This window comes from Ascaphus truei, chromosome 16 (genome assembly GCF_040206685.1).
Source record: "Ascaphus truei isolate aAscTru1 chromosome 16, aAscTru1.hap1, whole genome shotgun sequence".
Classification (NCBI taxonomy): domain Eukaryota; kingdom Metazoa; phylum Chordata; class Amphibia; order Anura; family Ascaphidae; genus Ascaphus; species Ascaphus truei.
In genome coordinates this window covers 7,032,856-7,060,057 of record NC_134498.1, presented here as the reverse complement: position 1 = coordinate 7,060,057, position 27,202 = coordinate 7,032,856, and the positions used below count along the sequence as shown (strand labels likewise).

Sequence of the window (27,202 nt, the reverse complement as noted above, 5' to 3'; positions counted from 1 at the left end):
GCATCTCCGCAACGTATGGCTGCAGAAATAGATCTATGTACTCCGACAGTCGAGACGTGAGCGAGCCTATCCCAGAGATAATGGGTCTACCTGGTGGTGCTTTCATGTCCTTATGGATTTTGGGCAGAAAATAGAATATTGGCATAACCGGGAATTTCACATTTAGATAATCATATTCTTTTTCATTCAGGACTCCTGTTGAGCTGCCCCTGTCTAGCAGAGTTTGGAATTCTACACAGAATTCTCTGTGGGGATTAGTCTTCAGACGTGCATAGGTGATGTCATCCGACAGTATCCTCTCTGCTTCACCCTTGTAGTATTCCGTGTCCATAATGACTACCCCCCCCCCCCTTTATCTGCTTGTTTGAATGTAATAGCCTTTTCTTTCTCTAAGTTTTGCAATGCGATTTTTTCTTTCAAGGTTAGATTGTTCTTAGTTATCTTAGTAGCACCAGAGGTTAGTCTATCAAAGTCCTCCTGGATTTTCTGATGAAAGACTTCTAAGTTATGGCCTTTTGCCCAGCTTGGATAGAATTTGGATTTATTTTTTAGGTTTGAATGCTTGAACTCATCCATCTCTATATTCGCGTTAGCATTATTGTTCACTACCTCCCTTGTTTGTGCATCTTTTGAAATAAAGAATTTTTTAAGGGTTAACTGTCTAATGTATTTGTGCGCGTCTATATACAGATTGAAACTGTTCGCCTTGGCAACTGGTGCGAAGTTCAGCCCCTTTTTTATTAGGTTACATTCATCTACATTTAATTCTTTTTTGCTCAGATTAAATATATTGTTCAAATCGCTGCTCTTTTTCTGTGTCCTTCTTCCTCCCCGCTTTCCTCGTGGGGCCTTTTTCTGAGTTTTGTGTTTGGGGTTTCTTTTTCTTTCTGGTTTTCTGACACTAGGAAGCGATTCTGAGTAACTAGGGGTGGTGCTTTGAGTGATTGGGCCTGTTCTAAAAAATGCCCTGCGTGTGGTCGGGGTGATCTTTGCTCTCTCACATGACTCTGTTCTCTATCCTGTCTTTCTCTATATGTGGTCCTCTGTTCCCTATGGGGGGATTTGTGTTCTCTTCCTTGGCTATGTTCCCTATGATGTTTACGGGGTGACCGGTAGTGTCTCCTTTGACTCTCTTCTCTCTCATAACGTCTCTCTCTATATTCCCGATTTGACCCATGATATTTATAAGGTGATCTACGATCCCTATCCCTGCTACGTTCTCTCTCATACCTGTTATCTCTACGTTCTAGTGGTGATCTAGCTCTGTAGTTGTATGCGGGTGGCTTGGCTCTATGATGGCTTTCCTGATAATCTTTGGAATAGTACTTGTGTCTCTGCCAGTTTTCCTCCCGGTCTCTATCTTGTTTATTTGCCTCTTCCCTTTTGTGACTGACTGCGTCCTCGGTACTGTGAGTTTTTATTTCTTTATTCTCTCCAGGAGTTTCTAGATCACCAACTTCCCGCCCTCTTGGTGGTATGTGTCTAGCCTCTGTATTGAATGATACATTTTTAGTGTTATCAAATTTGGAATAGGTCCTATGTTTGTCTATTTTGGTTGGATAGCTCGATATGTTGGTTCTTAAAGTTTTGTTGCTATCTTCTCTACTCCTATATTCAAACATTTTCCTATCCTTTGGGGTGGTAGGTGGGACTAGTGTGACCCTTTGCCATTTGGGGTTGGACCCTACTAAGTAGTCTTCCTCATCTCGTCTAAATTTCTTATTTTTAGACTCTATCAGATTTCTTTCTATAGCATCTATTTCATCAGCTAGTTTTTGGTCTCTATTTAGGAAGGTGGGGTTGTCTGTGGAAATTTCTAATCTCTTCTGAATTAAAGTAACTTCTCGATCAATTTCTATCAAGGTCTTTGTATGATGTTTAATGATTAGTTTCATTAGACTGAATGAACACGCATCCATAGTTTCTTCCCATTGGACATTATATTCTATGTCTGCTAATTCAAAGGAGGATTTTTTATCAAATCGTAAACCCCTAGGTATACGTTTGATGTCTAAGTATTTCTCTAAATAGACTTTATCCCAGACCTTTTTGGTCTCTTTCTTAAGTAAATTCTCAAGTTTGTCAAACTCGTTATTTATTGTTTCTACATCTCCCATCTCCGCTGACTCAATTTCTCTCATTTTGTTCTATATGTTGTTACTTCTGAAAATTCTTTTTGTAAAAACACTCTCTTTAATTTCGACTGGGTTTTCCATCTCTATGGTTTCTTCTTCCATATTAGGAGCTTTTTGGGGTGCTGCCACCAGGATGGGATTAGAAAAGGCTCAGTGGTTGTTTGAACTGGGGCGCTCCCTGGAATGTGTGGCTAAAAAATGCTACAACACCTTTGATATATTAAAATATGTAGAAAAATAAAAAATTGTGTTTTGTGGTGTAAAAGAGTATAAAAATATATACTGGCCCTTTTGATGATTTTTGGTTGCTGCTTGACCTTGAAGAAGGGAACCCCGTGTCCTTCTTAACGTGGCAATGGGAGTGTGAAGACGGTCAGCGCAAAACTCATGGACCTCACGATGTTGATGGAACAGGATGAAGTTGAATAAAAATGGAATAAAACACAGTATTAGTGTCACATATGTGGGGGATGGGGGTGGGTGGGGGGGAATGGAGGAAGGGGTGATGGTGGAATTCCACTAAATAAACAATAAATGAAACATAAACATATAGTTTCAGTGACTCACACGGGCTTGTGTGAGACTTCGCCCTCAACGCAGACTGTATTGGGTAAATGCAGACTCCTATGGTGGAGTCCCAATAAACATAAAACTCACACGGCCTAATGTGAGTTCTTGCCCTCAGAGGGTGATGTCAGCCTGTATAGGTGGTGTGAAGTCGTCTCAGCAAAATATCCCCCAATAGGTATAGTGTGTGAGTGTCTCCTCTCCCCGTTGGCCAAAAGACCAAGAAAATGTGTGCAAACCAGGGTTAGCAGTATAACAGGTCTTTATTTGGTAACAGTTTGAGACATGAGCATAAACAAGCATACACGTTGAAAAAGCATATAAAAATATAAATATAGCAAGGTGAATAAACAAAAAACAAAAAGCACACTCACACTGAATTGTAACTTCTTTTGCCCAGCGTCGGCCGCGTGGTTTGATCCCGCAAGATCTCCTCTGTTGTTGCTCTCACTGGCGCGTCCGGCAGTGGAACCGGAAGAGAGGATCTATACCGGATGTCCTGCGGTCGGCTGGGTCCCTCTCTCAATGAGCTCCGGCAGGGAACAACGCGTTTCGCAGTAAGCTTCGTCAGGTTCCTGCCGGATGCTCATTGTGTGCAGTCTATATAGGCGCCCCGATTTAATTAATTAGTAAAACACCTGGCTTTCATTAAAAGTTGTCCACTTCCAATAGACTAATGTAATGTCAATGTAAATCGAACCGATCATAGCCCTTGGATACAGGGACAATATACTTGTTATTGTAAACATTTCTCTAGTGTCAATATATTAAAATCAAACATTGTTTTAATAAATATTTTAAAATGTTTAAAAAACGTTTTAAAAAACAAACATCAGTTCGCAGTGTGAAACATTATATTGTGGTGAGTATCATCAATAATCTTAAGCCTATGGACCTTTGCGGGCTCACACAGCCTATAATAGTGGTTCTATGCCAGAGAGCTGTATCACTTAAACCATTATGCTGTCAGTGAACTTTTCTCCATTTGTTGTACAATGGTGCCATCATGTGGCTGAGTTTGGAAACTACATAGACATAGTTCTTCTCTCATGGTGACTCATGTTAGTAACAGAATGCTATTGGGATGTGGGCAGTGTAATAACCCAAATATATTAGAGATCTAAAAAATATTACAGATTTTTAGGGAACTTGAACATTAATAGCTGTTTGGACAAAAATAGATTAAACTTCAATACAGTTTGTAAAGGTGATCTTGTACAATGGTGCCATAATTTGGCTTAGTTTGGAAATTACAAAGACATAGTTATTCCCTAATGGTGACTAATGTTAGTAACAGGATGCTGTAGGACTGTGGGCACTGTAGCCACCCAAATTTATACACATTTAGACAAATATAAAACAATTCTAAAATAACTAGAAAAACTAAAAAATATAGATTTTAGGGAACTCGAACATTAATAACTAGTTGGACAAAAATAGATATTATTTCAATACAATTTATAAAAATGATATTGTTCATTAGTTGCCACGGTGGTATGCGTCAATTTGGTCTTCAAGGACTGGTTCGTGGTGGATTCATATTTAAGACGTGAACTCCTATTCAAAATTGTAGGGGGAAAAATGGGATTTGGGGATTGAAAACGGATCAGTGTGTGTTTAAAGGAAAGCTGCAATGTCTATCTCTACATTGAGGCCTATGGGGGCCAAGCTTTTCAATTTATAAATCCAAAAAGTTTCTTTTCTTGATAAAGTTGTCAGTCTGTCTCCACCCCTCCAATGTGGGGGGACTACCTCAATGCCCCTAAATTCAAGGCCAGATGGATCTCCTTGGTGGTGTAGTGCAAAATGTTTTGATACACTATGTGTCATAAGTTTCCGCCTAATGTTCCCTAGGTGCTCCAGAATGCGTACCCGTAATGGTCGGCTGGTACGCCCTACATACTGGAGTCCACAGGGGCAATTTAGTAGATAGACTATGAATTCAGATTTACAGTTGATGAAATTTGAAATTTTGAACTGTTCTCCTGTTGCTTTAGAGCTAAACTGAATTTTCTCTTTTGTTCCCTGTTTGCAGGCTTTACAGGTGTTACATCTGTGGAAACCTTTTACTTTCTGTAACCAATTTAAGTCCTGGCCTGTTGTCCTACTTTCTGGCCGGAAGAGGCTTGGTGCTAACCTCCTTTTAATATTATCCGCCCTCTTATAGATAACCTTGGGTTTCTCTGGGAGGTATTCTTTCAAGGTGGGGTCTCCCTGTAGCAGATGCCAGTGTTTATTCAGGATCTTTTGTATGCTCCCTGCATCTTGGCTATATTGTGTTAGGAAAGCAATATTAAACTCCTCTCTAGGTTTTGGTGGATTGGTTTTTAAAATGTCGCTGCGTTTAAGCTTCCCTACATCTATTATTGCTGTATCCATTTTTTCATTATCATAATTCTTTGCAATGAATCGGTTCTTCAGAATATTGGATTGTTCCCTATAAACATGATCATCGCTAAAGTTTCTCCTGATTCTGCGAAACTGTCCTGGGGGTATGTTTTTCAGCCATTTCTTATGGTGGCAGCTAGTGTTAAGCAGGTAATTATTGCAGTCAACTGTTTTGAAGAAAGTTTTAGTCTTCAGTCTATTATCTTCTATGTAAATTGTTAGATCTAAAAAGTCTACCGAATTATTCCCTATGCATGTTGTGAAAGCTAGGTTCCTCTCATTATTGTTAATGTAATTCAGAAAGTGATTTAAGGTTTCATTGTTGCCTCTCCAGATAAAAAACACATCATCGATGTATCTCCGCCATAGCACAAGATCCGCACTGAATTCATGTTCCGACCAGATGGTATCGGTCTCCCAACTGTCCATGAACAAGTTGGCATAACTCGGTGCGAATTTTGAACCCATGGCTGTTCCGCACTTTTGTAAAAAATATGTTCCATCAAAATTAAAAAGGTTGTGTTTAAGAATAAAATTAATACTTTCTAAAATAAAGCGTCTTTGTTCTATGTGAACGGTGGCATCATTTATTAGCGTCCGTTCGATGGCTTTAATTCCATCATCATGTTTTATGGACGTGTATAATGAAGTCACATCGCAGGTGCACATTTTATAGCCTTCTTGCCAATCTATCTGTTCTAATATATTTAGAATTTGCGTGGTGTCTCTGAGATAGGACCGCATCTCCGCAACGTATGGCTGCAGAAATAGATCTATGTACTCCGACAGTCGAGACGTGAGCGAGCCTATCCCAGAGATAATGGGTCTACCTGGTGGTGCTTTAATGTCCTTATGGATTTTGGGCAGAAAATAGAATATTGGCATAACCGGGAATTTCACATTTAGATAATCATATTCTTTTTCATTCAGGACTCCTGTTGAGCTGCCCCTGTCTAGCAGAGTTTGGAATTCTACACAGAATTCTCTGTGGGGATTAGTCTTCAGACGTGCATAGGTGATGTCATCCGACAGTATCCTCTCTGCTTCACCCTTGTAGTATTCCGTGTCCATAATGACTACCCCCCCCCTTTATCTGCTTGTTTGAATGTAATAGCCTTTTCTTTCTCTAAGTTTTGCAATGCGATTTTTTCTTTCAAGGTTAGATTGTTCTTAGTTATCTTAGTAGCACCAGAGGTTAGTCTATCAAAGTCCTCCTGGATTTTCTGATGGAAGACTTCTAAGTTATGGCCTTTTGCCCAGCTTGGATAGAATTTGGATTTATTTTTTAGGTTTGAATGCTTGAACTCATCCATCTCTATATTCGCGTTAGCATTATTGTTCACTACCTCCCTTGTTTGTGCATCTTTTGAAATAAAGAATTTTTTAAGGGTTAACTGTCTAATGTATTTGTGCGCGTCTATATACAGATTGAAACTGTTCGCCTTGGCAACTGGTGCGAAGTTCAGCCCCTTTTTTATTAGGTTACATTCATCTACATTTAATTCTTTTTTGCTCAGATTAAATATATTGTTCAAATCGCTGCTCTTTTTCTGTGTCCTTCTTCCTCCCCGCTTTCCTCGTGGGGCCTTTTTCTGAGTTTTGTGTTTGGGGTTTCTTTTTCTTTCTGGTTTTCTGACACTAGGAAGCGATTCTGAGTAACTAGGGGTGGTGCTTTGAGTGATTGGGCCTGTTCTAAAAAATGCCCTGCGTGTGGTCGGGGTGATCTTTGCTCTCTCACATGACTCTGTTCTCTATCCTGTCTTTCTCTATATGTGGTCCTCTGTTCCCTATGGGGGGATTTGTGTTCTCTTCCTTGGCTATGTTCCCTATGATGTTTACGGGGTGACCGGTAGTGTCTCCTTTGACTCTCTTCTCTCTCATAACGTCTCTCTCTATATTCCCGATTTGACCCATGATATTTATAAGGTGATCTACGATCCCTATCCCTGCTACGTTCTCTCTCATACCTGTTATCTCTACGTTCTAGTGGTGATCTAGCTCTGTAGTTGTATGCGGGTGGCTTGGCTCTATGATGGCTTTCCTGATAATCTTTGGAATAGTACTTGTGTCTCTGCCAGTTTTCCTCCCGGTCTCTATCTTGTTTATTTGCCTCTTCCCTTTTGTGACTGACTGCGTCCTCGGTACTGTGAGTTTTTATTTCTTTATTCTCTCCAGGAGTTTCTAGATCACCAACTTCCCGCCCTCTTGGTGGTATGTGTCTAGCCTCTGTATTGAATGATACATTTTTAGTGTTATCAAATTTGGAATAGGTCCTATGTTTGTCTATTTTGGTTGGATAGCTCGATATGTTGGTTCTTAAAGTTTTGTTGCTATCTTCTCTACTCCTATATTCAAACATTTTCCTATCCTTTGGGGTGGTAGGTGGGACTAGTGTGACCCTTTGCCATTTGGGGTTGGACCCTACTAAGTAGTCTTCCTCATCTCGTCTAAATTTCTTATTTTTAGACTCTATCAGATTTCTTTCTATAGCATCTATTTCATCAGCTAGTTTTTGGTCTCTATTTAGGAAGGTGGGGTTGTCTGTGGAAATTTCTAATCTCTTCTGAATTAAAGTAACTTCTCGATCAATTTCTATCAAGGTCTTTGTATGATGTTTAATGATTAGTTTCATTAGACTGAATGAACACGCATCCATAGTTTCTTCCCATTGGACATTATATTCTATGTCTGCTAATTCAAAGGAGGATTTTTTATCAAATCGTAAACCCCTAGGTATACGTTTGATGTCTAAGTATTTCTCTAAATAGACTTTATCCCAGACCTTTTTGGTCTCTTTCTTAAGTAAATTCTCAAGTTTGTCAAACTCGTTATTTATTGTTTCTACATCTCCCATCTCCGCTGACTCAATTTCTCTCATTTTGTTCTATATGTTGTTACTTCTGAAAATTCTTTTTGTAAAAACACTCTCTTTAATTTCGACTGGGTTTTCCATCTCTATGGTTTCTTCTTCCATATTAGGAGCTTTTTGGGGTGCTGCCACCAGGATGGGATTAGAAAAGGCTCAGTGGTTGTTTGAACTGGGGCGCTCCCTGGAATGTGTGGCTAAAAAATGCTACAACACCTTTGATATATTAAAATATGTAGAAAAATAAAAAATTGTGTTTTGTGGTGTAAAAGAGTATAAAAATATATACTGGCCCTTTTGATGATTTTTGGTTGCTGCTTGACCTTGAAGAAGGGAACCCCGTGTCCTTCTTAACGTGGCAATGGGAGTGTGAAGACGGTCAGCGCAAAACTCATGGACCTCACGATGTTGATGGAACAGGATGAAGTTGAATAAAAATGGAATAAAACACAGTATTAGTGTCACATATGTGGGGGATGGGGGGGGATGGGGGGGGTGGGGGGGAATGGAGGAAGGGGTGATGGTGGAATTCCACTAAATAAACAATAAATGAAACATAAACATATAGTTTCAGTGACTCACACGGGCTTGTGTGAGACTTCGCCCTCAACGCAGACTGTAGTGGGTAAATGCAGACTCCTATGGTGGAGTCCCAATAAACATAAAACTCACACGGCCTAATGTGAGTTCTTGCCCTCAGAGGGTGAGGTCAGCCTGTATAGGTGGTGTGAAGTCGTCTCAGCAAAATATCCCCCAATAGGTACAGTGTGTGAGTGTCTCCTCTCCCCGTTGGCCAAAAGACCAAGAAAATGTGTGCAAACCAGGGTTAGCAGTATAACAGGTCTTTACTTGGTAACAGTTTGAGACATGAGCATAAACAAGCATACACGTTGAAAAAGCATATAACAATATAAATATAGCAAGGTGAATAAACAAAAAGCACACTCACACTGAATTGTAACTTCTTTTGCCCAGCGTCGGCCGCGTGGTTTGATCCCGCAAGATCTCCTCCTCCGTTGTTGCTCTCACTGGCGCGTCCGGCAGTGGAACCGGAAGAGAGGATCTATACCGGATGTCCTGCGGTCGGCTGGGTCCCTCTCTCAATGAGCTCCGGCAGGGAACAACGCGTTTCGCAGTAAGCTTCGTCAGGTTCCTGCCGGATGCTCATTGTGTGCAGTCTATATAGGCGCCCCGATTTAATTAATTAGTAAAACACCTGGCTTTCATTAAAAGTTGTCCACTTCCAATAGACTAATGTAATGTCAATGTAAATCGAACCGATCATAGCCCTTGGATACAGGGACAATATACTTGTTATTGTAAACATTTCTCTAGTGTCAATATATTAAAATCAAACATTGTTTTAATAAATATTTTAAAATGTTTAAAAAACGTTTTAAAAAACAAACATCAATTCGCAGTGTGAAACATTATATTGTGGTGAGTATCATCAATAATCTTAAGCCTATGGACCTTTGCGGGCTCACACAGCCTATAATAGTGGTTCTATGCCAGAGAGCTGTATCACTTAAACCATTATGCTGTCAGTGAACTTTTCTCCATTTGTTGTACAATGGTGCCATCATGTGGCTGAGTTTGGAAACTACATAGACATAGTTCTTCTCTCATGGTGACTCATGTTAGTAACAGAATGCTATTGGGATGTGGGCAGTGTAATAACCCAAATATATTAGAGATCTAAAAAATATTACAGATTTTTAGGGAACTTGAACATTAATAGCTGTTTGGACAAAAATAGATTAAACTTCAATACAGTTTGTAAAGGTGATCTTGTACAATGGTGCCATAATTTGGCTTAGTTTGGAAATTACAAAGACATAGTTATTCCCTAATGGTGACTAATGTTAGTAACAGGATGCTGTAGGACTGTGGGCACTGTAGCCACCCAAATTTATACACATTTAGACAAATATAAAACAATTCTAAAATAACTAGAAAAACTAAAAAATATAGATTTTAGGGAACTCGAACATTAATAACTAGTTGGACAAAAATAGATATTATTTCAATACAATTTATAAAAATGATATTGTTCATTAGTTGCCACGGTGGTATGCGTCAATTTGGTCTTCAAGGACTGGTTCGTGGTGGATTCATATTTAAGACGTGAACTCCTATTCAAAATTGTAGGGGAAAAAATGGGATTTGGGGATTGAAAACGGATCAGTGTGTGTTTAAAGGAAGGCTGCAATGTCTATCTCTACATTGAGGCCTATGGGGGCCAAGCTTTTCAATTTATAAATCCAAAAAGTTTATTTTCTTGATAAAGTTGTCAGTCTGTCTCCACCCCTCCAATGTGGTGGGACTACCTCAATGCCCCTAAATTCAAGGCCAGATGGATCTCCTTGGTGGTGTAGTGCAAAATGTTTTGATACACTATGTGTCATAAGTTTCCGCCTAATGTTCCCTAGGTGCTCCAGAATGCGTACCCGTAATGGTCGGCTGGTACGCCCTACATACTGGAGTCCACAGGGGCAATTTAGTAGATAGACTACGAATTCAGATTTACAGTTGATGAAATTTGAAATTTTGAACTGTTCTCCTGTTGCTTTAGAGCTAAACTGAATTTTCTCTTTTGTTCCCTGTTTGCAGGCTTTACAGGTGTTACATCTGTGGAAACCTTTTACTTTCTGTAACCAATTTAAGTCCTGGCCTGTTGTCCTACTTTCTGGCCGGAAGAGGCTTGGTGCTAACCTCCTTTTAATATTATCCGCCCTCTTATAGATAACCTTGGGTTTCTCTGGGAGGTATTCTTTCAAGGTGGGGTCTCCCTGTAGCAGATGCCAGTGTTTATTCAGGATCTTTTGTATGCTCCCTGCATCTTGGCTATATTGTGTTAGGAAAGCAATATTAAACTCCTCTCTAGGTTTTGGTGGATTGGTTTTTAAAATGTCGCTGCGTTTAAGCTTCCCTACTTCTATTATTGCTGTATCCATTTTTTCATTATCATAATTCTTTGCAATGAATCGGTTCTTCAGAATATTGGATTGTTCCCTATAAACATGATCATCGCTAAAGTTTCTCCTGATTCTGCGAAACTGTCCTGGGGGTATGTTTTTCAGCCATTTCTTATGGTGGCAGCTAGTGTTAAGCAGGTAATTATTGCAGTCAACTGTTTTGAAGAAAGTTTTAGTCTTCAGTCTATTATCTTCTATGTAAATTGTTAGATCTAAAAAGTCTACCGAATTATTCCCTATGCATGTTGTGAAAGCTAGGTTCCTCTCATTATTGTTAATGTAATTCAGAAAGTGATTTAAGGTTTCATTGTTGCCTCTCCAGATAAAAAACACATCATCGATGTATCTCCGCCATAGCACAAGATCCGCACTGAATTCATGTTCCGACCAGATGGTATCGGTCTCCCAACTGTCCATGAACAAGTTGGCATAACTCGGTGCGAATTTTGAACCCATGGCTGTTCCGCACTTTTGTAAAAAATATGTTCCATCAAAATTTAAAAGGTTGTGTTTAAGAATAAAATTAATACTTTCTAAAATAAAGCGTCTTTGTTCTATGTGAACGGTGGCATCATTTATTAGCGTCCGTTCGATGGCTTTAATTCCATCATCATGTTTTATGGACGTGTATAATGAAGTCACATCGCAGGTGCGCATTTTATAGCCTTCTTGCCAATCTATCTGTTCTAATATATTTAGAATTTGCGTGGTGTCTCTGAGATAGGACCGCATCTCCGCAACGTATGGCTGCAGAAATAGATCTATGTACTCCGACAGTCGAGACGTGAGCGAGCCTATCCCAGAGATAATGGGTCTACCTGGTGGTGCTTTAATGTCCTTATGGATTTTGGGCAGAAAATAGAATATTGGCATAACCGGGAATTTCACATTTAGATAATCATATTCTTTTTCATTCAGGACTCCTGTTGAGCTGCCCCTGTCTAGCAGAGTTTGGAATTCTACACAGAATTCTCTGTGGGGATTAGTCTTCAGACGTGCATAGGTGATGTCATCCGACAGTATCCTCTCTGCTTCACCCTTGTAGTATTCTGTGTCCATAATGACTACCCCCCCCCCCCCCCTTTATCTGCTTGTTTGAATGTAATAGCCTTTTCTTTCTCTAAGTTTTGCAATGCGATTTTTTCTTTCAAGGTTAGATTGTTCTTAGTTATCTTAGTAGCACCAGAGGTTAGTCTATCAAAGTCCTCCTGGATTTTCTGATGGAAGACTTCTAAGTTATGGCCTTTCGCCCAGCTTGGATAGAATTTGGATTTATTTTTTAGGTTTGAATGCTTGAACTCATCCATCTCTATATTCGCATTAGCATTATTGTTCACTACCTCCCTTGTTTGTGCATCTTTTGAAATAAAGAATTTTTTAAGGGTTAACTGTCTAATGTATTTGTGCGCGTCTATATACAGATTGAAACTGTTCGCCTTGGCAACTGGTGCGAAGTTCAGCCCCTTTTTTATTAGGTTACATTCATCTACATTTAATTCTTTTTTGCTCAGATTAAATATATTGTTCAAATCGCTGCTCTTTTTCTGTGTCCTTCTTCCTCCCCGCTTTCCTCGTGGGGCCTTTTTCTGAGTTTTGTGTTTGGGGTTTCTTTTTCTTTCTGGTTTTCTAACACTAGGAAGCGATTCTGAGTAACTAGGGGTGGTGCTTTGAGTGATTGGGCCTGTTCTAAAAAATGGAACAGAAGAAAAGGTGGGGGAGCACAATGTGAGGAGGATGTAGTATCTTTCACTGACGGTCAATGCGGTGTTTTAGACTCTATTGATCCCTCATAGAAAGAAAAACTCCTTGAATAGGGAGTTTATATATTGTATGTAATCACAGGGTGTAGATGGAATAATAAATAAACTTACACGGCCTTGTGTAAGTTGTATCCCATCAAGGTTTCTTTGACTTCTTTCCGCGTCTTGCTTCTGAGTGGTAGTACTGCTTTCTTACTGGTCCTCTTTTCTCCTTTGGGTCGGTGGATTCTTGACTGTAATTCGCCTCTCGTGCGGATGTAAGTGTAAACAAAAAAGGCAATTAGGCGCATACATACACAAGTTTGCTGCGGTATGGGGGTGGAACAATATGATGTTGCAAGTATCAAATATTGATGGATAATAACCCACTCACAAGGCAAAGGAGAAAAGAGGACCAGTAAGAAAGCAGTACTACCACTCAGAAGCAAGACGCGGAAAGAAGTCAAAGAAACCTTGATGGGATACAACTTACACAAGGCCGTGTAAGTTTATTTATTATTCCATCTACACCCTGTGATTACATACAATATATAAACTCCCTATTCAAGGAGTTTTTCTTTCTATGAGGGATCAATAGAGTCTAAAACACCGCATTGACCGTCAGTGAAAGATACTACATCCTCCTCACATTGTGCTCCCCCACCTTTTCTTCTGTTCCATTTATACCAAGGGTCCAGGATAGACCCCAGTGGGGTATTTTGAGTCACACGAGGACTTTCCAAGAGAACTCCAGTTAAGGTTGTATTACCCCCTTTTCAATCTTTTAATACACATCCATCAATCAAGTGACGGTTAGAGCAAGCGCCCGAGTAAAACAATACAACTGTTCTAAAAAATGCCCTGCGTGTGGTCGGGGTGATCTTTGCTCTCTCACATGACTCTGTTCTCTATCATGTCTTTCTCTATATGTGGTCCTCTGTTCCCTATGGGGGGATTTGTGTTCTCTTCCTTGGCTATGTTCCCTATGATGTTTACGGGGTGACCGGTAGTGTCTCCTTTGACTCTCTTCTCTCTCATAACGTCTCTCTCTATATTCCCGATTTGACCCATGATATTTATAAGGTGATCTACGATCCCTATCCCTGCTACGTTCTCTCTCATACCTGTTATCTCTACGTTCTAGTGGTGATCTAGCTCTGTAGTTGTATGCGGGTGGCTTGGCTCTATGATGGCTTTCCTGATAATCTTTGGAATAGTACTTGTGTCTCTGCCAGTTTTCCTCCCGGTCTCTATCTTGTTTATTTGCCTCTTCCCTTTTGTGACTGACTGCGTCCTCGGTACTGTGAGTTTTTATTTCTTTATTCTCTCCAGGAGTTTCTAGATCACCAACTTCCCGCCCTCTTGGTGGTATGTGTCTAGCCTCTGTATTGAATGATACATTTTTAGTGTTATCAAATTTGGAATAGGTCCTATGTTTGTCTATTTTGGTTGGATAGCTCGATATGTTGGTTCTTAAAGTTTTGTTGCTATCTTCTCTACTCCTATATTCAAACATTTTCCTATCCTTTGGGGTGGTAGGTGGGACTAGTGTGACCCTTTGCCATTTGGGGTTGGACCCTACTAAGTAGTCTTCCTCATCTCGTCTAAATTTCTTATTTTTAGACTCTATCAGATTTCTTTCTATAGCATCTATTTCATCAGCTAGTTTTTGGTCTCTATTTAGGAAGGTGGGGTTGTCTGTGGAAATTTCTAATCTCTTCTGAATTAAAGTAACTTCTCGATCAATTTCTATCAAGGTCTTTGTATGATGTTTAATGATTAGTTTCATTAGACTGAATGAACACGCATCCATAGTTTCTTCCCATTGGACATTATATTCTATGTCTGCTAATTCAAAGGAGGATTTTTTATCAAATCGTAAACCCCTAGGTATACGTTTGATGTCTAAGTATTTCTCTAAATATGGAAAATAGCTGAGCGCTTCAGCTATTTTCCATATTGCAATATATACAGGTTGGAGCCGCACATGCATAGGTTTTTTGGAGCTTAATCTTTGAATTTAAAAGGAAGATCCCTAATTTTTATATTTTTGCTTTTTATACACTTTTATAGTTACTTTTTTGTGGCTTCAGTACCCCCTTTGTGTTCCATTATATTGGTATGGAGGAACCAGGGGATAATATGGATGAATTAGAAGATATTTCGGATACTTATTTTTTCAACACTTGTGATGATACACAGAGAAAAAAACAAGCTTTACGTGTGTTTGATAACATTGTGGATTTGGATACCACTGACATCTCTGATCTCAAAATCCACTTTCAAAAATTGGAAAGTTTATTGATTCATAAGAACCGCTTATGGTGGGACATTATAAGCCTGGAGAACTATGCTAAATGTAAAAGGATCCCAAGAGGACTAAGGGTTAAAAAAGCCCCCTCCTTTGGTTTTCCGGATGTGGATTTTGAAAATAGATGGGTGACAGCCCTCAATGACTGCTCTTTTCGTTTGATGGAGTTAATAGTGTTTCAGAAAATGAAGGAGAAAGATCAGCTTGATATTCAAATCACAGAACTGCAAAAAAACCTATACAGTTTCAAAGTTTTAAAGGGCTTTAAGGAATTTGATGTTATTCTCTCCAAAACGGTAAAAAATGTGGAATGTGGTATTATGTCTAAAAAACAAATTAAATATGATCGGGACAGATATGACTATGAAAAGAACCAGGTTTACCATTGGCAGAGGATAAATTCTATTCAGGAAAGATCAAATAACAAAGATAAATCATTCATTCAGTTTAAATCTACTCCCAATAAGTCCATTTTAAAATCTAAGAATGTGGATTATCAGAGTGGCGAATCTGATGTTTCAGATGCAGAAACTGCCTCTACCTCTCATTCTGTATCTTTTGTCAATACATTTGAGAATGATGATCATCGTGGTCGTGGAGCTCCATCCAGGGGGCGAGGGAGGGGTGGACGCACCTTTTGGGGTCAACCACCTAGGTCCCAGGATGCTTTTTCTTATCAAAATGTTAATCAACAGAGACAGCAACAGCAACAACCAAAATCTTTCCCTTTATTTCAAAAGGACACAAGAGAATCAGAAGAGGGAGGAGGGGGGGGAGGAGGAGGGGGCTACAGGTCCGCCTCCAAAAGAAAGAAGTTTTGAATGATATATCTAATGTTATAAATATTTCAGGAACTGCTCTCTCTCCTACAGAGTTGTCACTACTGGATAAAGGCCTAAAATTTTCACCTTCAATGAACTTTAATTTGTTCGAAACCACTATTGATGTGTATAAGTTTGTTCGGAAATTATCCTTGAAAAAGTTTTTTGACAATTTTATTCCAAATGTTACTAGGTCGACCGGAGATGAGGATTTAGATGGGGGGCCATCACACGCTATCGAGAGTGATGTCCCCTCATCCGACTCTGTTCCTCCGGTATCTATTGCTTTACATACATTTAATGATTTTTGTACCCTGCAAGATATGAATGATCTTTTATCTGAACAGACGGTTGATGATGTTAATATTCCTACATTTTCTGAATGGAATTCAGGCCTAAAAAGGAGTTCTGTGTTCTACCCCACTCATGTCAAGGGTCAATTTCTGACTATGTTTGAAAATCTGGTTATAAGAGACCTTCGTCTTCTAGCTCAGGGATTTTCCCTATCCTATATAGATCATGACAATTTGAATCAAAGTGAGCGTTTAGCTTTAAAATCTTTGAAAAATAATTCTGCATTGGTCATTAAGAGTGCGGACAAGGGGGGTGCGGTGGTGGTGCAGGGCAGAGACGGTTACATCAGGGAGGCATTACGCCAACTGGATGATGGCCGGTCCTATCGTGTACTATCCGCCGACCCCACACCGCAATTCTTGGAGTTCCTTGTAGAACTGGTTGACTCAGGTGTTATTATGGAAGTTCTGTCGAAGGACGAGGTTAAATTCATTATTCCATCTCATCCCATTATTCCTATCTTCCACCATCTCCCAAAGATCCACAAGACATTGGTCGACCCTCCAGGTCGTCCCATTGTCTCTAGTATTGGATCTTTGGGAGATGGTCTGTCAAGATATGTTAATGGTTTTCTTCAGCCATTTGTTAGGAAATTGCCCTCATTTATACGGGACTCTGGTGATCTTCTTGATCAGATCAAAAATGTTAAATGGGGTAATGATTACCTGTGGGTAACACTTGATGTTACCTCTCTGTATTCTGTTATACAACATGACCATGGTTTGGCAGCGGTCCGCCAATTTATTGAGATACCAGAAATATCAATCTTTCAATCGGCTTTTATTTTGGACGCTATACACTTTTTACTCACGCACAACTTTTTCACATTTAATGGTAAGTTTTATTTGCAACTTATTGGCACTGCTATGGGTACAAGTTTTGCTCCTTCTTTTGCGAACTTATTTATGGGATGGTGGGAAGCACTTTTTATTTATTCGAGCACTAATTTATTTCGTCACAATATTGTTTTTTATAAAAGATTTGTGGACGACCTAATTATTATTTGGAGGGGGGATGTCACTACACTTCACACTTTTGTATCTTATCTTAATAATAATCTTTATAATCTAAGATTTACATGAAATTTTCATTTCCATCACATTGAATTTCTGGATCTACAATTATTTGTAGACATAGACAAAAAAATCCAAACGGATGTTTATAGGAAGCAAAATGCCAGGAACACCTTTCTTAGGGCGGACAGCTGCCACCCATCCCATGTCATAAAGGCCATACCAAGGGGACAGTTCCTCAGACTGAGAAGGAATTGTTCCACTATGAGTGGTTTCCTTTCTCAGTCTGAGGAGCTTACAAGGAGATTTTTGGAAAGGGGATACCCCAAATCACATTTAGCAATTGCATTTGAAAATGCATTACATACAGAGAGAGCATCATTGTTGCCCACACATCCAATTGAAGATTCTCGCCTTGTTAACAATGTTAAGACAATTGGTATTAAACAGGACTCACATGGACTGACAGAATCAAAAAACAAATGTCCTCTTTTTATTTCACAATTTAGTAAACAAAGTGGAAAAGTAAACTCTATAATTTCAAAACATTGGAATGTCTTATCCATGGACCCTGTCCTTAAAAAATATGTGGATTCTGGTCCTACTTTTGTATATCGTAGAGCGAGAACAATTGGATCTCATGTTTCACCAAGTGAACTCAAATCTTCTGGTCTCAAAAAAACTTTTATCACTAGGGGTTCCTTCAAATGTGGCTCTTGTAGTGCATGTAAACACATGAAGCCTGCCAAAAGTTTTTTCCAGTTTGCCTTGCCACCGCCACATGGTGTGAATATATTACCAAATAAGGAATTTAAGATTAACAGTTTTATAAATTGTAAAAGTCAATTTGTGATTTATCTAATAACATGTGGTTGTGGCAAGAGGTATGTGGGGAGGACGACTAGAGCCCTTAAGGTCAGGATGTTAGAGCATTTAAGGCTCATAAAATTGAGAGACACTAATCATCCAGTCTCAAAACATTTCACTGAATGTGGTCAGGGAGGAATTAATAATTTTTCCTTTTTGGGGATTGAATCAGTTATTTCTAAATCTAGAGGAGGTGATCATATCAACCTTCTGGACCGTAGGGAGGCGTATTGGATCTTCACTCTCCAAACGCGCTTCCCTATGGGCTTGAACATTGACTGGCAACTAACACATTTTTTGTAAACATTTTTGTGATAGACGTATTATGGTGTAATTAGTTGGTAATACAGATTAAATAAGACAATTGTCATTATATTGGACATTATATTCTTGTCATTATAACCTTTGAACCTATGCCTTATCATGCAAATATTATGCTAATATGTAAGCTTAAATTGTTCTTTGATGTATCTTGTGGATAATACTTCATATTTTATAATGGTTGTATTTCCCTGGTTCCTATGATTTAGGTACACAATCTGTGTTATGCAGTATGTATGTGTAATATGTCTTTAAATTTACTTTTCTTGCACATTTTTTTAATCATGTCTAGAGGTTTTTATTTTTAACTTTTTTTTGTATATAACTTAGTTGCAACACAGCTAGTTTTTTAATCCACCTTGTTCATGTTTTTCCTTGATATAATGGTACCCTTTATTAAGCATTAGTTTAGTTTAATATAGCTTTATTTCGTTTAAATATGCTTGTCCAGTTAGCAGCAATGTATTTTGTTCTGCTGGAATGGTCAATAAAGCTTTGTTATTGTGTTCCTATGTTTGCCCACATCCAAAATGGCCACACTGCCTTTGGTACTTCCTTTTGCCCTTAGATCGGCACTGAGTCGCTCTGTTATGACGTCATCAGGTTCTGATTTTTGGCGCAAAATGGCCCACAGGTAAGAGGGTATATAATGGATGTTATCACATTGTGTTTTATCCTTGAAAAAGAACGCTGCGACGTTCGAAATGCATTGGATGGGTCTTTTGCCACATTAAAGTGCCCTTTTAATCATTTTTTTGTTCTGGTTTTTTCCTGCTCCGTTTGTGCTGGTGCGCTTTTTGGTCTCCCTTTTCCCTGTATTTCTCTAAATAGACTTTATCCCAGACCTTTTTGGTCTCTTTCTTAAGTAAATTCTCAAGTTTGTCAAACTCGTTATTTATTGTTTCTACATCTCCCATCTCCGCTGACTCAATTTCTCTCATTTTGTTCTCTATGTTGTTACTTCTGAAAATTCTTTTTGTAAAAACACTCTCTTTAATTTCGACTGGGTTTTCCATCTCTATGGTTTCTTCTTCCATATTAGGAGCTTTTTGGGGTGCTGCCACCAGGATGGGATTAGAAAAGGCTCAGTGGTTGTTTGAACTGGGGCGCTCCCTGGAATGTGTGGCTAAAAAATGCTACAACACCTTTGATATATTAAAATATGTAGAAAAATAAAAAATTGTGTTTTGTGGTGTAAAAGAGTATAAAAATATATACTGGCCCTTTTGATGATTTTTGGTTGCTGCTTGACCTTGAAGAAGGGAACCCGTGTCCTTCTTAACGTGGCAATGGGAGTGTGAAGACGGTCAGCGCAAAACTCATGGACCTCACGATGTTGATGGAACAGGATGAAGTTGAATAAAAATGGAATAAAACACAGTATTAGTGTCACATATGTGGGGGATGGGGGGGATGGGGGGGGTGGGGGGGAATGGAGGAAGGGGTGATGGTGGAATTCCACTAAATAAACAATAAATGAAACATAAACATATAGTTTCAGTGACTCACACGGGCTTGTGTGAGACTTCGCCCTCAACGCAGACTGTAGTGGGTAAATGCAGACTCCTATGGTGGAGTCCCAATAAACATAAAACTCACACGGCCTAATGTGAGTTCTTGCCCTCAGAGGGTGATGTCAGCCTGTATAGGTGGTGTGAAGTCGTCTCAGCAAAATATCCCCCAATAGGTATAGTGTGTGAGTGTCTCCTCTCCCCGTTGGCCAAAAGACCAAGAAAATGTGTGCAAACCAGGGTTAGCAGTATAACAGGTCTTTATTTGGTAACAGTTTGAGACATGAGCATAAACAAGCATACACGTTGAAAAAGCATATAGCAATATAAATATAGCAAGGTGAATAAACAAAAAAACAAAAAGCACACTCACACTGAATTGTAACTTCTTTTGCCCAGCGTCGGCCGCGTGGTTTGATCCCGCAAGATCTCCTCCTCCGTTGTTGCTCTCACTGGCGCGTCTGGCAGTGGAACCGGAAGAGAGGATCTATACCGGATGTCCTGCGGTCGGCTGGGTCCCTCTCTCAATGAGCTCCGGCAGGGAACAACGCGTTTCGCAGTAAGCTTCGTCAGGTTCCTGCCGGATGCTCATTGTGTGCAGTCTATATAGGCGCCCCGATTTAATTAATTAGTAAAACACCTGGCTTTCATTAAAAGTTGTCCACTTCCAATAGACTAATGTAATGTCAATGTAAATCGAACCGATCATAGCCCTTGGATACAGGGACAATATACTTGTTATTGTAAACATTTCTCTAGTGTCAATATATTAAAATCAAACATTGTTTTAATAAATATTTTAAAATGTTTAAAAAACGTTTTAAAAAACAAACATCAATTCGCAGTGTGAAACATTATATTGTGGTGAGTATCATCAATAATCTTAAGCCTATGGACCTTTGCGGGCTCACACAGCCTATAATAGTGGTTCTATGCCAGAGAGCTGTATCACTTAAACCATTATGCTGTCAGTGAACTTTTCTCCATTTGTTGTACAATGGTGCCATCATGTGGCTGAGTTTGGAAACTACATAGACATAGTTCTTCTCTCATGGTGACTCATGTTAGTAACAGAATGCTATTGGGATGTGGGCAGTGTAATAACCCAAATATATTAGAGATCTAAAAAATATTACAGATTTTTAGGGAACTTGAACATTAATAGCTGTTTGGACAAAAATAGATTAAACTTCAATACAGTTTGTAAAGGTGATCTTGTACAATGGTGCCATAATTTGGCTTAGTTTGGAAATTACAAAGACATAGTTATTCCCTAATGGTGACTAATGTTAGTAACAGGATGCTGTAGGACTGTGGGCACTGTAGCCACCCAAATTTATACACATTTAGACAAATATAAAACAATTCTAAAATAACTAGAAAAACTAAAAAATATAGATTTTAGGGAACTCGAACATTAATAACTAGTTGGACAAAAATAGATATTATTTCAATACAATTTATAAAAATGATATTGTTCATTAGTTGCCACGGTGGTATGCGTCAATTTGGTCTTCAAGGACTGGTTCGTGGTGGATTCATATTTAAGACGTGAACTCCTATTCAAAATTGTAGGGGAAAAAATGGGAATTGAAAACGGATCAGTGTGTGTTTAAAGGAAAGCTGCAATGTCTATCTCTACATTGAGGCCTATGGGGGCCAAGCTTTTCAATTTATAAATCCAAAAAGTTTATTTTCTTGATAAAGTTGTCAGTCTGTCTCCACCCCTCCAATGTGGTGGGACTACCTCAATGCCCCTAAATTCAAGGCCAGATGGATCTCCTTGGTGGTGTAGTGCAAAATGTTTTGATACACTATGTGTCATAAGTTTCCGCCTAATGTTCCCTAGGTGCTCCAGAATGCGTACCCGTAATGGTCGGCTGGTACGCCCTACATACTGGAGTCCACAGGGGCAATTTAGTAGATAGACTATGAATTCAGATTTACAGTTGATGAAATTTGAAATTTTGAACTGTTCTCCTGTTGCTTTAGAGCTAAACTGAATTTTCTCTTTTGTTCCCTGTTTGCAGGCTTTACAGGTGTTACATCTGTGGAAACCTTTTACTTTCTGTAACCAATTTAAGTCCTGGCCTGTTGTCCTACTTTCTGGCCGGAAGAGGCTTGGTGCTAACCTCCTTTTAATATTATCCGCCCTCTTATAGATAACCTTGGGTTTCTCTGGGAGGTATTCTTTCAAGGTGGGGTCTCCCTGTAGCAGATGCCAGTGTTTATTCAGGATCTTTTGTATGCTCCCTGCATCTTGGCTATATTGTGTTAGGAAAGCAATATTAAACTCCTCTCTAGGTTTTGGTGGATTGGTTTTTAAAATGTCGCTGTGTTTAAGCTTCCCTACATCTATTATTGCTGTATCCATTTTTTCATTATCATAATTCTTTGCAATGAATCGGTTCTTCAGAATATTGGATTGTTCCCTATAAACATGATCATCGCTAAAGTTTCTCCTGATTCTGCGAAACTGTCCTGGGGGTATGTTTTTCAGCCATTTCTTATGGTGGCAGCTAGTGTTAAGCAGGTAATTATTGCAGTCAACTGTTTTGAAGAAAGTTTTAGTCTTCAGTCTATTATCTTCTATGTAAATTGTTAGATCTAAAAAGTCTACCGAATTATTCCCTATGCATGTTGTGAAAGCTAGGTTCCTCTCATTATTGTTAATGTAATTCAGAAAGTGATTTAAGGTTTCATTGTTGCCTCTCCAGATAAAAAACACATCATCGATGTATCTCCGCCATAGCACAAGATCCGCACTGAATTCATGTTCCGACCAGATGGTATCGGTCTCCCAACTGTCCATGAACAAGTTGGCATAACTCGGTGCGAATTTTGAACCCATGGCTGTTCCGCACTTTTGTAAAAAATATGTTCCATCAAAATTAAAAAGGTTGTGTTTAAGAATAAAATTAATACTTTCTAAAATAAAGCGTCTTTGTTCTATGTGAACGGTGGCATCATTTATTAGCGTCCGTTCGATGGCTTTAATTCCATCATCATGTTTTATGGACGTGTATAATGAAGTCACATCGCAGGTGCACATTTTATAGCCTTCTTGCCAATCTATCTGTTCTAATATATTTAGAATTTGCGTGGTGTCTCTGAGATAGGACCGCATCTCCGCAACGTATGGCTGCAGAAATAGATCTATGTACTCCGACAGTCGAGACGTGAGCGAGCCTATCCCAGAGATAATGGGTCTACCTGGTGGTGCTTTAATGTCCTTATGGATTTTGGGCAGAAAATAGAATATTGGCATAACCGGGAATTTCACATTTAGATAATCATATTCTTTTTCATTCAGGACTCCTGTTGAGCTGCCCCTGTCTAGCAGAGTTTGGAATTCTACACAGAATTCTCTGTGGGGATTAGTCTTCAGACGTGCATAGGTGATGTCATCCGACAGTATCCTCTCTGCTTCACCCTTGTAGTATTCCGTGTCCATAATGACTACCCACCCCCCCCTTTATCTGCTTGTTTGAATGTAATAGACTTTTCTTTCTCTAAGTTTTGCAATGCGATTTTTTCTTTCAAGGTTAGATTGTTCTTAGTTATCTTAGTAGCACCAGAGGTTAGTCTATCAAAGTCCTCCTGGATTTTCTGATGGAAGACTTCTAAGTTATGGCCTTTCGCCCAGCTTGGATAGAATTTGGATTTATTTTTTAGGTTTGAATGCTTGAACTCATCCATCTCTATATTCGCGTTAGCATTATTGTTCACTACCTCCCTTGTTTGTGCATCTTTTGAAATAAAGAATTTTTTAAGGGTTAACTGTCTAATGTATTTGTGCGCGTCTATATACAGATTGAAACTGTTCGCCTTGGCAACTGGTGCGAAGTTCAGCCCCTTTTTTATTAGGTTACATTCATCTACATTTAATTCTTTTTTGCTCAGATTAAATATATTGTTCAAATCGCTGCTCTTTTTCTGTGTCCTTCTTCCTCCCCGCTTTCCTCGTGGGGCCTTTTTCTGAGTTTTGTGTTTGGGGTTTCTTTTTCTTTCTGGTTTTCTAACACTAGGAAGCGATTCTGAGTAACTAGGGGTGGTGCTTTGAGTGATTGGGCCTGTTCTAAAAAATGGAACAGAAGAAAAGGTGGGGGAGCACAATGTGAGGAGGATGTAGTATCTTTCACTGACGGTCAATGCGGTGTTTTAGACTCTATTGATCCCTCATAGAAAGAAAAACTCCTTGAATAGGGAGTTTATATATTGTATGTAATCACAGGGTGTAGATGGAATAATAAATAAACTTACACGGCCTTGTGTAAGTTGTATCCCATCAAGGTTTCTTTGACTTCTTTCCGCGTCTTGCTTCTGAGTGGTAGTACTGCTTTCTTACTGGTCCTCTTTTCTCCTTTGGGTCGGTGGATTCTTGACTGTAATTCGCCTCTCGTGCGGATGTAAGTGTAAACAAAAAAGGCAATTAGGCGCATACATACACAAGTTTGCTGCGGTATGGGGGTGGAACAATATGATGTTGCAAGTATCAAATATTGATGGATAATAACCCACTCACAAGGCAAAGGAGAAAAGAGGACCAGTAAGAAAGCAGTACTACCACTCAGAAGCAAGACGCGGAAAGAAGTCAAAGAAACCTTGATGGGATACAACTTACACAAGGCCGTGTAAGTTTATTTATTATTCCATCTACACCCTGTGATTACATACAATATATAAACTCCCTATTCAAGGAGTTTTTCTTTCTATGAGGGATCAATAGAGTCTAAAACACCGCATTGACCGTCAGTGAAAGATACTACATCCTCCTCACATTGTGCTCCCCCACCTTTTCTTCTGTTCCATTTATACCAAGGGTCCAGGATAGACCCCAGTGGGGTATTTTGAGTCACACGAGGACTTTCCAAGAGAACTCCAGTTAAGGTTGTATTACCCCCTTTTCAATCTTTTAATACACATCCATCAATCAAGTGACGGTTAGAGCAAGCGCCCGAGTAAAACAATACAACTGTTCTAAAAAATGCCCTGCGTGTGGTCGGGGTGATCTTTGCTCTCTCACATGACTCTGTTCTCTATCCTGTCTTTCTCTATATGTGGTCCTCTGTTCCCTATGGGGGGATTTGTGTTCTCTTCCTTGGCTATGTTCCCTATGATGTTTACGGGGTGACCGGTAGTGTCTCCTTTGACTCTCTTCTCTCTCATAACGTCTCTCTCTATATTCCCGATTTGACCCATGATATTTATAAGGTGATCTACGATCCCTATCCCTGCTACGTTCTCTCTCATACCTGTTATCTCTACGTTCTAGTGGTGATCTAGCTCTGTAGTTGTATGCGGGTGGCTTGGCTCTATGATGGCTTTCCTGATAATCTTTGGAATAGTACTTGTGTCTCTGCCAGTTTTCCTCCCGGTCTCTATCTTGTTTATTTGCCTCTTCCCTTTTGTGACTGACTGCGTCCTCGGTACTGTGAGTTTTTATTTCTTTATTCTCTCCAGGAGTTTCTAGATCACCAACTTCCCGCCCTCTTGGTGGTATGTGTCTAGCCTCTGTATTGAATGATACATTTTTAGTGTTATCAAATTTGGAATAGGTCCTATGTTTGTCTATTTTGGTTGGATAGCTCGATATGTTGGTTCTTAAAGTTTTGTTGCTATCTTCTCTACTCCTATATTCAAACATTTTCCTATCCTTTGGGGTGGTATGTGGGACTAGTGTGACCCTTTGCCATTTGGGGTTGGACCCTACTAAGTAGTCTTCCTCATCTCGTCTAAATTTCTTATTTTTAGACTCTATCAGATTTCTTTCTATAGCATCTATTTCATCAGCTAGTTTTTGGTCTCTATTTAGGAAGGTGGGGTTGTCTGTGGAAATTTCTAATCTCTTCTGAATTAAAGTAACTTCTCGATCAATTTCTATCAAGGTCTTTGTATGATGTTTAATGATTAGTTTCATTAGACTGAATGAACACGCATCCATAGTTTCTTCCCATTGGACATTATATTCTATGTCTGCTAATTCAAAGGAGGATTTTTTATCAAATCGTAAACCCCTAGGTATACGTTTGATGTCTAAGTATTTCTCTAAATAGACTTTATCCCAGACCTTTTTGGTCTCTTTCTTAAGTAAATTCTCAAGTTTGTCAAACTCGTTATTTATTGTTTCTACATCTCCCATCTCCGCTGACTCAATTTCTCTCATTTTGTTCTCTATGTTGTTACTTCTGAAAATTCTTTTTGTAAAAACACTCTCTTTAATTTCGACTGGGTTTTCCATCTCTATGGTTTCTTCTTCCATATTAGGAGCTTTTTGGGGTGCTGCCACCAGGATGGGATTAGAAAAGGCTCAGTGGTTGTTTGAACTGGGGCGCTCCCTGGAATGTGTGGCTAAAAAATGCTACAACACCTTTGATATATTAAAATATGTAGAAAAATAAAAAATTGTGTTTTGTGGTTTAAAAGAGTATAAAAATATATACTGTCCCTTTTGATGATTTTTGGTTGCTGCTTGACCTTGAAGAAGGGAACCCCGTGTCCTTCTTAACGTGGCAATGGGAGTGTGAAGACGGTCAGCGCAAAACTCATGGACCTCACGATGTTGATGGAACAGGATGAAGTTGAATAAAAATGGAATAAAACACAGTATTAGTGTCACATATGTGGGGGATGGGGGGGGGGGGGGGGGGGGGGGTGGGTTGGGGGGGATGGAGGAAGGGGTGATGGTGGAATTCCACTAAATAAACAATAAATGAAACATAAACATATAGTTTCAGTGACTCACACGGGCTTGTGTGAGACTTCGCCCTCAACGCAGACTGTAGTGGGTAAATGCAGACTCCTATGGTGGAGTCCCAATAAACATAAAACTCACACGGCCTAATGTGAGTTCTTGCCCTCAGAGGGTGATGTCAGCCTGTATAGGTGGTGTGAAGTCGTCTCAGCAAAATATCCCCCAATAGGTATAGTGTGTGAGTGTCTCCTCTCCCCGTTGGCCAAAAGACCAAGAAAATGTGTGCAAACCAGGGTTAGCAGTATAACAGGTCTTTATTTGGTAACAGTTTGAGACATGAGCATAAACAAGCATACACGTTGAAAAAGCATATAGCAATATAAATATAGCAAGGTGAATAAACAAAAAAACAAAAAGCACACTCACACTGAATTGTAACTTCTTTTGCCCAGCGTCGGCCGCGTGGTTTGATCCCGCAAGATCTCCTCCTCCGTTGTTGCTCTCACTGGCGCGTCCGGCAGTGGAACCGGAAGAGAGGATCTATACCGGATGTCCTGCGGTCGGCTGGGTCCCTCTCTCAATGAGCTCCGGCAGGGAACAACGCGTTTCGCAGTAAGCTTCGTCAGGTTCCTGCCGG

The 27,202-nt window shown here is 39.5% G+C and overlaps 1 protein-coding gene across 1 annotated transcript in view; it reads left to right on the top strand.

Moving 5' to 3' along the window:
* Positions 1-19,110, top strand: part of LOC142467271 (phosphoribosyl pyrophosphate synthase-associated protein 2-like) — a 197,390-nt gene extending 178,280 nt beyond the window's left edge. The window contains exon 9 of the mRNA XM_075572756.1: positions 18,929-19,110. Coding sequence (XP_075428871.1) covers positions 18,929-18,939 — 11 coding nt within the window. The 3' untranslated portion in view covers positions 18,940-19,110. The remainder of the gene's footprint in view (positions 1-18,928) is intronic.
* Positions 19,111-27,202: the final 8,092 nt, after the last annotated feature.